The sequence below is a fragment of the Microcebus murinus genome, chromosome 15, assembly GCF_040939455.1.
Source record: "Microcebus murinus isolate Inina chromosome 15, M.murinus_Inina_mat1.0, whole genome shotgun sequence".
Classification (NCBI taxonomy): domain Eukaryota; kingdom Metazoa; phylum Chordata; class Mammalia; order Primates; family Cheirogaleidae; genus Microcebus; species Microcebus murinus.
In genome coordinates, this window is record NC_134118.1 from 70,059,651 (window position 1) to 70,071,742 (window position 12,092).

Below are 12,092 nucleotides of genomic sequence, written 5' to 3' on the forward strand. Positions count from 1 at the left end.
TTCTAAAACCCACAGTTTGGGAAGACAGCAGATACTGTGGGTTTAACCCTGACGACATGGGAAGTAGACGCTTTTATCTTGGAGCTCTTCACAGATGAGGAAGTGGGGGCCCAGGCAGGTCACCCATCTGTCCAGGATCACACAACCGTGGTGGAGGCAGGACTTGCACTTAATTTATTTTCTGCTACACTGGGTAAAATACTTAATGTTAGAAGAAGATCGGGTTTTTAGTATCCTTTTCAGATATTGTTTTATCTTCTGAAGCTCAACAAGGAAAAGATGAGGCTGGCTCATTTTCCCTCCTCCATTCACAGGTAGAAGAATAAACCCTGCCTCCTCCTCACGGGGGGCAGTGATGTAGAGGTAAATCAGCCAGACACTGCCTCCTCCAGGCAGTTGACCTGTCCCCCGCTTCCGGGTTTATGTTACTGCCTGCGAGTGCGAAGGTGTGGGAGGGCGCCTTACGAATGTCACCAGCTAATGCACGAACGGTGCTTACCTGGCGTCCTCCAGGACGGGGGCTCAGGGGGCTCACAGACACAAGCCAGAGGCTGACACGGTGGACCACAGGACCGCGACCCCCACAGCCTCCCCTTTGTGTTCTAAGGCTTCCCTTTCCCATTTTCCGTGTGATGGGAGCAGGGTGGGAAACAGAGCTATGAAGAAGAGAACTAGGTCGACTGTGCAAATCTCTGGGGAAAGATGGACTATGCGCAAGTATTGCTCTCGTCACATACAGAGTATTGGACTGATAAGTCTAATAAAGATATGTTCACAATATGAATGTTTTCTCTAAAATTCACAACCTGATTTAAAAATATATAGATTTGAAAGAGAATTCACAAGGCAGTACATCTGTTGTTAAAGAAATCATAATCTTAGGGTCCTAAACAGGGTCATTCACAGACCCCAATTTTATTAACCAATTGGCCACATTCCAGGCTAAATGATGTATTTTACCTCTTAGAAGAAATGATAATCATTAGTTTCTAAAAGTGTATGAGAATGCTGATCACATTGCCATGCTGGAAGTTCTGGAAGGATCACTGTGACATCAGTTCACTTCTAACATAGCCCATGCTTTGGATCATCAAAATGATGCTTTAGTGAAAGATTTCCCTTTAAGCAGCCTTTTAAGTATATGGTTAGTTAAAATGAGATGGTTAGAACAAATTCTTAATCACAAAGGATTAGGGTGGAGCCCGTCAGCTTCAGCCCGGTGACATACACGAGTATTTGACTAAAGGCTATTTATAATCCACACAGGGCACAAATGCATGCTGTGGATGCCAGGGTGAGGTAGAGTCAGGGGACAGTGGGTAAATGAGGCAATATGAAAGTTTCAACACTAATGTTTGACCAATAACCTGAGAACTTCAGTGAGAAGAACCTGGGTGGAATCCTAGTACATCCACTGCAATTATGTGTGATCTCGTGCTAATTATTTACCTTCTGTGAGTCTCTGTTTTTTCATCTGTTGTACAGAGGAATAATAATACCTACTTTATAAATCTCCAGAAAATATATCAGGATTTTTCTATAAAAAGTGATAGAAACCCTCCATTCAAATTGGCTTAATTAACAGTAACAAAAGGGAATTTATTGCTTCATATTACTTTCAAATCCATATTATTATCAGAGCCAACTGCTTTGGGTACAACTAGCTTCAGGTGATCAAATGAAGGCAGGTAGCATGACGGTGCCTTTCCAAATCTTGGCTCCACTTTCCTACGTGTTGGCGTAATTCCTGGGCAAGCTATTTCTTTACTGTCAGTGATAGCGCCTAGCACATTTAAGCTTAGATATTGCTCTCCTAGCCTCCCCTTTCTGAAACTCTAGCAGAAGTCCTAGAAATATCCTTCATTGGTAGTTTGGTCAAGTGTCCTTCTCTGGAGCCAGGAGATCAAGGACATAGACTGAGTTTAGGCAAAGTATTATCTTTTAAAGAAATTCTGGCTTTACCAAAAGAAAACCACACACACACACACACACACACACACACACACACACACACACACACGAAAAGAAAACACTACAAATCCAAACCAACAACTTCCCTGTAGTAGATAAAATGTCTAGAACGGTGTTTGGCACATAATAGGTATTTAATAAATGTATGTTAATAATGAAAAAGAATCTATTTTTTAAACCCTCAAATATGCAGGGCTACCAGCTTTTAGAGAAGTTTCCTGGACCACACGTACATGACTAGATCCTGGTTAACTTAAGGCAACATATGTTGTTAGGACAGATCCCAACATATGATATTTGATGTGACTCAATTGCTAGGATAGAGACTATTCTGTGTTTTGGAGAAAGCCAGGGATTTTTTTCCCCAAAGAGACTGGCTGCAATCTAAGTTAATGGCAACATTTTCAATAAGTATCCTTTTTATGGATTATCATAATGCTAGCAGAAATTACTTTTGTTCCATTATGCTGGAAGTATGGCTAGAGACCAAACACAAGAATTTGTTCCCAAGTATTACAGTCTAACAAAATAGGTCTCACCCAAACTTTCCCCAGCCAACAATATAAGTAATACAAATATAAATAATAATTATTATATGATTTTAATCTCTTGGATAGTTTATCCTTCATTAATAACTAAGGATATCTCACAGGAACCTAAGGCATTAGCACCTGTCTGCTGTGACTATGTTAATTGTCTATGTCAGAAGTCTTATGTCATAATGTCTAAGTCTATATCAGGAGTTATGACAATGTGCTTTGGTTCACCTTTATGAAGTGTCTATTTCCATGAGTGTGGCTTTTGGGTAAGTGAAGATAAATTAAATAAATCTACTGAATGGAGAATAAGGCTAAATTCCATCATTAATTCCCTTTTAGGATTTCAACTAGAAGTGTAAACTGCTGCTTTTATTTCATGTTCCCATATATTCTAAACATCTAAGGGCTTCATTTGCCTTGTTTTCTCATGAGTGTTCATAAAAGAAAAAAAATGAAAGCTATGTTTTCAATGTTCTTTTAAGTGCAATAGAGAGCTATTTTAATACCAATAACAACTAGGGTGATGTTTTCCCTTTCGTTTTATCAGCCATCAAGGATCTTCAGGTTTGGGAGTAGATAACTTTTCTCGAGTTTGCATTCATTGGGTACAACCTTGTTGCAGGGCCGAACATTAGCAGCCTTGCCTTTTGAAGTGTGTCCCTGTAGTTTTGTTTTTTTGGAATATTGGGAATAAAAAAGTCCATTAGAGCCTTTAAATTTATACCAGAGAAAAAGGGATCACATTTCTTTATTAAAGAAAAAAGAAGGTCACTTCTCTGGTGTCACTATATTTCATGTATGTTAAGGTTTAACAACCAGAAAGCACTAGAAACAGGCACTTTTTTTTTTATCATATCTCATTGACATTTTCAGTCTAACAATTTGAATCAGTACTGTAGCTAAGTCGAAACCATTTAGCCCCCTAATCTCTGGAAATGAATTCTCTCTTTTACGAGAATGTAATGGCTATCTGGTCACATTTGAAAGTCGTTTTCATATTCAATTCCTAAGTGACATGAAACTAAGTCCCTGAACACAATAAAAAAAAAAGTGCCAATTCTTGTAACACCTGGGAAACAGAAAGGGAAGGGTGAAGCAGAGACTTAAAAGTAGAAAGGTCGGGAGTCCCAGGGGTCAACCTCATAGTCTCCTCTCTGATAGCTGCGTGGTGGTGAGAAACAGAGACAATACCTGGAAAGGTGACAACAGGAGGAAGCCAAGGAGACTTTTTCCTTTGGAAGTTGCTTTAAGGATCATCCGTTTATCACGGATGCCCTGATGCCCACTCCACTGTCTTATTAAAATACTGAGTTAAGGTCATCAGCGAACTCCTTCTGGCCCAACCCAATGTTCTTTTCTTTATTCTCATCCTTTTAGTTCTTAATCATGTGACCCTACTTTGAACACTTGCTCTCAGTGTACTAGCTCTTGGCTGCCCTGTTCTGCTTCTCCTCTGTTGTTTCCATGGCAGCCACTCTCCAACGCTTAGCTTTGAATAACCCAAAAGTATCCACCCCACTGTGAAACATTCCTCCCTTCTTTTATTCCCGCTGTTGAGCACACACAGGGTTGCATCTCATTTCATCATCATAGCGTGAACATAGCTTACTCTACTAATTTAAGTTCCTGATTAAATACAATCGTAGATGGATATTTTATGTGTGAGTGTGTATGTGTGTGTGCATATGAATCTGTGTGACTCTGTCCCCATCTCTGTGTACATGAGTCATATTTGCTCAATCAGATTGTAAGTGCTTAAAAATAGAAAGTTTTGGAGGCCGGCTGAGCATGTATTTTAGTCAGAACTATGTTCAAAGAGTGCTGTTCCTCATAACTAACCTTTATAGGTCACTAAGGGTCTCTGAGCCCAGATTTCCTCATCCTTACAATGTGATTAACAATAATACTCACCCCCCTGAAATGGAGTAAAATAGTAAATGTGTATATATATAGGCAGATAGCATATACTGGACTCTCAATAAATAATTTCTTCCTGTGTTTTTAATTTCTCTCACATCACCCATTCTAGTAACACAATGCTGAGTTCAATTTCTACACTTTGAGTTGATTGATTGATCTAAACTGACAAGATGAAGGAAGTTGGGATATATTAAGCTAATCAACCAAATCTCTTTACCACATTCTCTCAGTGTGGTAAATTATGAAGGCATTTATCTCCATAAATCACTTAAATGACTCATCAATATTTTATTTTTCTAAGGAAATTCAAATGCCAGGAAAACAGATGCACAATAATTTTCATGTGGTCACGTGTCTTTTAAATACTAACAGAGTTATTTGTGGTGTTATTTGGAAGGGTCTATAATATGAAAAATACAGCATCTAATTTACATTCGATGAGTTCACTTCCTACGACCTATTTTATTCGGCCTTAATTTTTATTTAGAACCAACAGTCTTAGAGATGGTAAAATTCGCTGAGGGAGAGTGTACCAACAGAAAATAGAAGTGGGAGTCAAGGGATTTATAAAAATAAAACCTGACATCTTGAGATAAAATTCTCAATATTATACAGTAGTATTTTTCTGTTAGTAAAACTGTAAAGATTTAAATGCAGCAGTAATCACTGCATTAAATAATACAGCCTTAGTGAAATGAAAGAGTTTCTTAACTGCAAAGACTCCAGGCTCCCGATTAGCTGACGTGGAGATAATTGTTTATAAGAGCGTTTACTGGTAAAGTGAAAGGAGTGAAAGAAACCTTACACGGGCACTTAGACGTGACTAAGGCGGGTTTTGTTTCTGATTCCAAAGCCCCGGAGCGGAAGTGTGCGGTGACTCAGAGCACGGTGGCAGGCCAGCTGACCACGACACACCTCTCTCCAGTGTGTAGTCAGGCGCCACCGTGCCAGAGGGAAGACTCACTGGAGGACCATCGTCATGTATTGACTTACGTGGCACAACCTCACCACCGATGAAAGAGAGGAACACTGAGTTAATTCATCTGTGATACTTTGAACTTAATTTTCACGGATTCCCAAAGCACTTAGGAAATGGCACACTGGGTGGAATCAACATCTGCTCATCAGCGAGTATCCTGCCTTGGAGCACGATAACAAGGGCCATTTTATCATAAGGGGCTTGGCAATTCCTTTTTAATATATTGATCTAATTTGTTTTTCTGGGAGCTACGCATTCGCCGGGGAAAGAGGTAGCATGCTTTATTTGACCCATTTATTTTATAGCAATTTCTCCCCCATTTTCGCAATGTGTCCTGTGTATTTGTCCTATCAGGTAAGCTACACGGCATAAAAAGTCTACACCAAGGAAGATAAGCACACAACACGTACCAGTATGACCAGTCATTGACAAGCTCCTTCATTCCAAGGAGAGCCACTTCGATTTTCTTATGTGTTTGTTATTATTTGTTATATTGGAACTTTCAGATGAATTGGGAAGCAACACAACAAATATCAGGCCCACAAACCTGTTCATATAAATACATAAACAAACTTCCTGTAGAATGACATATTTTGTATTTTGTCATATTGGTTTTGGACTAAATGCCAAAATGTTGCCACTCTACATCATTTTTCTTAATAATTTATTTCTATTTTATAATCTATTATATAATCTATTTCTCTTTTAAAATGTAGCTTGCCTGAGGATGCCCACGGATCCACTTGCATTTTGTTCATGAATATATCAGATTAGGGTTAAAAAAAGATTATAGACCTAAGGAACCTAAGATTACAGACCTAGCATTTTGCTTGGTTTTGGATAGTCTTGGTGAGACACTTGTGTTTACTTGGTAAATTCACCTGGTTATGCCACCTCCTCCAGGTAGCCTTTTCTAACTCTTCCCCACCAGGATTAGTTAGTTCCTCTTTGTGTTGTCATGATACCCTGTTTTTACCTTGTTTTTTATTTATTTGATTTCTTGTCTGTTTCCTCCTGTAGACTATGAGACCCTTGTGGCAGGGGCCGCTGTATTCATCTTTGTCTCCTCAGCATCTGGCAAAATGTCTGACATATGGCAGGTGTGTCAAAAATGTTCACTAGATGAATGAACAGTGTAAAGTTATCAATCCATGATCTTCCAGCCTAACCACTTGTAAGAAAAATAATATTTTTTTTTCTAACAACAGTGAAGACAACATAATCATTGTCTAATTTGATGAGTAGTCATGAAGATATAAGTCATGGACTATTTGCTGATTTAGCACCTGGCCTACAAATAGTACAGTACCATTTTAAAGCTTTGACTCAGTAGACTTAAGTTTACCTTGATATTATGAATATCATTTACATTGACAATGGGGACCCCACACACAAAATCTTGAAATTGTTCTTGATAATTAGATACAAAAAAGGAAATAATATACACATACATGTCTTATTTATTTATTTATTTATTTTTACTTCAGAATATTATGGGGATATAAATGTTTTGGTTACATGGATTGCTTTTTTACTGCTTAAGTCAAAGTTATAAGTGTGTCCATCACCCAGGTAGTGTACATTGTACCTGCGAGGTATGATTTCACCAATCCCTTTCTCCCCTGCATAATTTCCATTGAATTTACTTCCATCCGTGCACATGAGTGCTGATCAGTTAGTTCCAATTTAATAGTGAGTACATGTGGTGTTTGTTTTTCCATTCTCACAATGCTTTATTTAGGATAATAGTCTCTGGTTCCATCCAGATTGTTGCAAAAGGTATTAATTCATTTTTTATGGCTGAGTCGTATTCCATGCTGTACATATACCACATTTCATTAATTTTCTCATGAATTAATGGGCACTTGGGTTGATTCCAAACCTTTGCAATTATGAATTGTGCTGCAGTAAACATTTGAGTGCAAGTGTCTTTTTGATAAAATGACTTTTTTTTTTCCTTTTGTAGATATCTAGTAGTGGGATTGCTGGATAAAAATGGTAGGTCCATTTTTAGTTCTTTGAGGATTCTCCATACTATTTTTCATAGAGTTTGCACTAGTTTGCAGTCACACAGTGTGTAAGTGTTCTTTTCTCTCTGCATCTGTATCAGCACCTACTGTTTTGGAACTTTATGATGAAAACCATTCTCACTGGGGTTAGGTGATATCTCATTGTAGTTTTGATTTGTGTTTCTCTGATGATTGGTGGCATTAAGCATTTTTTTCATACGTTCATTGGCCATTTGCCTATCTTCCTTTGAAAAGCTTCTGTTCGCGTCTTTTGCCCACTTTTTAATGGGGTTGTTTGATTTTTTTCTTGCTGATTTGCTTGAGTTCTTTGTAGTTTCTGGTTATTAGCCCTTTATGACACGTATAGCATGTGAATATCTTTTCCCATTCTGGAGGTCGTCTATTTGCTTTGTTGATTGTTTCCTTGGCTGTGCAGAATTTTAATGTCTGGATTTTGAAATTCAGAGCAGAGGGGTGGAGTGTCATTTTATATTGAGAATGGAAAGTCAGGAGTCTTGCGACACGTGACGCAACTGCTTCCATGGAATATTTTCAGACCAATAGGAGTTTGCGAAGAACTTTTATGGACAGTATAAATATTTTGAGCTGTAGGCATCATTACCAGCTGACATTTTCTTTCCTCAGGACCAGCTGTTCGGGAGCATCCCGGACTGGAGCCAGGCACATTTGAGACTTGGATCTGACGAGAGACTGCCGCAGATTCTTCTGCAGCAATGTCGGTGTTAGAAGAAAGCCGGCCGTTTGCTCAACAGTTATCCAATGTCTACTTTACAATACTTTCTCTTTTCTGCTTTAAACTTTTTGTGAAAATCAGCCTTGCCATCCTCAGTCACTTCTACATTGTGAAAGGCAACCGCAAGGAAGCAGCAAGGATAGCAGCTGAATTTTACGGAGTAACCCAAGGACAAGGTATGTTTATGATAATCCTCTCTTGATTCAAGTTGAGTTTAACTATCACTTGATCCACAGTGCATGAAAACATCACGTGTTTTCTTTATGGATTGCTTCAAAGTGAATATTTTGTAAATTTTTGTTAAGGAACATACTTGTAACTCGCTTCATGGCTTCATGAAAAAGAAAATTACTTTTTTTGTGTAAATGTTTGGGATAAAATCAAGATATCATTGCAAAACAGATTAATGGAAACATACCATTAAATACATATATCTATATTTTCTATTAAGAAACATTTAAGAAGCTTAACCATTTGATTTGCCAAATCACAGTGTTAGAGATTAGTTTTAGAAGTAACTGATAACACTTTATTTATCCTTTAACACCTACTTGGATTACATGATTTTAAGTCAAATGTTTCATTATAGATAAAAAACGCTTGTTATTAAAAAGAAGATTTCAAGATTTTGTTTCTCACAACTGTATTTTAATAAGATTAGCCATTTGATTCTAAAATAAAGCACAAATAATGAATATTTATAGTATGTGTTTTCCTGATGGAATTATTATTGCTTTGCTCAGTTTGTGAGAAATTGATTGTAAGAAGATAGGAACATAATTAACAAATTTTATATGTGTGCAGCCAAGTGCATCCATGTTCCTTAGGATAAATTGAAGAGAAACCAAATGAGAAACAATAATTTTAATCATAGACTTTAAAAGTTGTAAAACCACTTACACTCCATTAGACCAATATCCTGTACTATAAAAACAATTCATATAGTCTTAGATTATCATCTATTTTATAGTCTTAGACTATTATCTGTAGTCTATAGATTCATTTCTGATTTGAAATCAGCAGATATTCATAAACATTTTACAGTCCAAATACCTCTAAAGCAACTTAAATTAGCAGAATTAAAATTTATTGTCACACAATTAAAGAATGTCAATTTTTTAAAAAGATCACTTACAGTAGAAAGCTTGCCTTCTTAAAATCTATTTTTCTACACTTTTCAATGTGTAACATCATTCATTTTAAAATCTAGATTATTCTATCAATAATGGAAAGTTGAGTGAACGTGGAGAATCTTTCTTAGTGCGTGAGGTAGATAATGAGTACGTTTTTCCTGAGGAAGATTGCTCTTGTGACAAGTGAGGGATTTATGCACTCACTCAACATGAGGAAAATTTGAATACTCATATCAAACTCTCTCAGGGAAGATGAAATCTCAAGGAAATAGGTGGTATTCAACTCTTTACCTACCAGCTTCAGAACAGGTATTTAAATGTGACATACATATTAAATTGTGACATAGTTGGTATCTATGTGATCCAACTATAAATAAACAATTTAGTTGATAAATGGAATATTTGTGTACAAAACAGCAAATGCAGAAAACTAAATTTTAAAACAAAAGTTATGTGTCTAGACATAAGGCTAAACGGATTATATGATCATAAAGGGGTAAAATTTACCCTCACAGGCTGCCTAAAGCTCATTCCTTCATAATCAAATCTTGTCTACGTATTCTAAAAATTGCCTATTAAAACATGAAATACTGGCTAAAAAGAAGAAACCTTTTTTTATGGGTTGACAAGGGTTTCAGAGAAAGGTATGGAAGCTCCCTTTTGTACATGTTTACAAAAACAAAACAAAAACACCCGTCCCTCTGTAGACTGATCTTAGTGTGCTTATGCTGGGAAATCATGAGTATACATGTAATGGCTTCCATGTTCCCCTTATTTTATGATTCTATCTTAAGATATATTAGAACTTCAGGATTTTGTCTCAAGAAGAAAAGAAAGAAAAAAACAAAATCAATACTTACTACCAGAAAACACTTTCCCTGGAAACATAAACTGTGAACAAAGTTTTAAAAAACTTTGTTTTATGTTGTGTCTAATGTTATATCTATTTAACAAAATGCTCACCTCCAATATCATGCATTTATCTACATATTGAACAATAGAATATATTATCATAATTTTAATTCAATGTAAGCATAATTAGTCTCTGATTTTATTTTAACATAAGGAGAAAAAAATCAGGTATCTTAAAAAAACTTTTCTTATTCTTCTACTTCTAAAAGTTAATTCTTCCTTGTCGACAAAATTATTGCATTCTCCATTTTAACACAGCTTTTTCTTTTATTTACTAAAACTAACTTATTTTTATCTGTTTGTATCTTTATAATTAACTACTGGGGCTTCATTATCTTTGTTTTATCCAGCAATATCTTCCTTCCTGGGAAAGATTATCACCTTCATTTCACTTTGAATTAGGTTTCTCATTCCTACTTTCAAGACTTAGCCAAAGTGCTCCCCAACATTTCTGATACAGAGTTGCCAAATTCCATGAAATAAGAGATGATGTGTGTATTTTCATGTCTTTCATAATCACAGAGGACCCTGTTGACAACATTGAATGTCTTCCCCATGAGCAGTAGTACTTTGGTACGAAATAAGAGAAACTGTTAATTTTCCAAGATACTATTGCAAATCAGCTCATTGTATTAAACAAATGTAGAGTTTCTTTTTTTTTTTTTTTAAAGCACTTTCAAATAAGGCTTGAGACCAGGGTATGATTACACACAAGAATGCTGAGAAGCTAAATGGTATTTAAAATAGCTTAAAATGTTTCCTTCTTGATCCATTTACTATTTCATTAAACTTTACAAATCTGTCTTATCATCTCTGAAGACTTTTGTCAACCCACCATCAAATTGAAGGGGGCCTGTTATTTGCTATGCTTTTCTACATAACTACCTCCTGTATGGTTCTTGCTGCTAAATGTCCCAATTACAGTCTCTGTATATCAGAGGTCTAGTCTATTTTTGAAGTTAGCACTATGCTTTGAGACTGATTGTGAAACTAACATGAGTTGAAAGGTGTTTTCAACTGTAATATTAAACAGCACAGAGAGTGAATGAGGATGTGGAGGAATATGTTAATTTGGAATCATTCTAAAGGGCTAGAAGAGCCCTCAACTACTCATATCCCAAGGACACTTCAAGAGGCAACTCCTCTCTTCCGTTACAGTCAACACTTTTTAAGTTCCATCTCGGACTCTGAAGAATTTAGCAGTTTTACCTACAAGTGGATAGGGCCAATTCTAAGCACTTATGTTTTTGAGCACTGTTGATATGAAGACACTGAAGATATAGGGTACATAAAAGACAAACTGTATTGTTCTCATCCTTAGTTTGTATTCTAATTAAGGAGAATAGGATATTTTCATATAATAATCACTTTCCAAAATACTAAATGCCAAATGGGTCCAAAGAATGAAAGGGTCATTTTCAGATGTGGACTTTCAGAGATGTCTGAAAGGGGAGGCAGCCCCTGAGTTGACCTCAGGGATGAGCAGAGGCACGGATTTGTGGGTGCACATGGAATATCAGGGGATAGTAGATTTGGCTGGAGTGGAGAGTTCATGTGGTAGAAAAGTAATAATAAATTGGGCCCAGATATGAAAGAATTTGAGTGGCAGGCTAAGCAATTTTTCTGACTTGACTTTGAAAGCAGTAAGAGTCACTGAAAGTTTCAGGGTAAGTGAAGGTGGGAAAAATAAGAAAGGAGGTGTACGAAATCATACTTTAAGGTAGATTTATATGGTAGTAATCTTTGAAGTTGGACAATGGAATATGTTTGAAGCAGGTTGACCAGTTAGGACCTTTCCATAAAGAGATAAGGACCTAGACTGATTTGGTGGTGAAAGAAGAGAAAAAAGAAAGAGTGAATCTGATAATGCCACAA

General features: G+C 36.6%; 1 protein-coding gene across 3 annotated transcripts in view; it reads left to right on the forward strand.

Moving 5' to 3' along the window:
- Positions 1-12,092, forward strand: part of ASB5 (ankyrin repeat and SOCS box containing 5) — a 68,151-nt gene that overhangs the window by 16,340 nt on the left and 39,719 nt on the right. Inside the window, exons 1-3 of one of the 3 annotated variants that reach the window (XM_012770720.2) lie at positions 2,741-2,776; positions 6,430-6,509; positions 8,064-8,348. In XM_012770720.2, coding sequence (XP_012626174.1) covers positions 8,153-8,348 — 196 coding nt within the window. In that variant the 5' untranslated portion in view covers positions 2,741-2,776; positions 6,430-6,509; positions 8,064-8,152. Of the gene's footprint in view, positions 1-2,740; positions 2,777-6,429; positions 6,510-8,016; positions 8,349-12,092 lie in introns of those variants that run through there. The other 2 variants (XM_076010712.1, XM_076010711.1) reach the window with 2 other exon arrangements.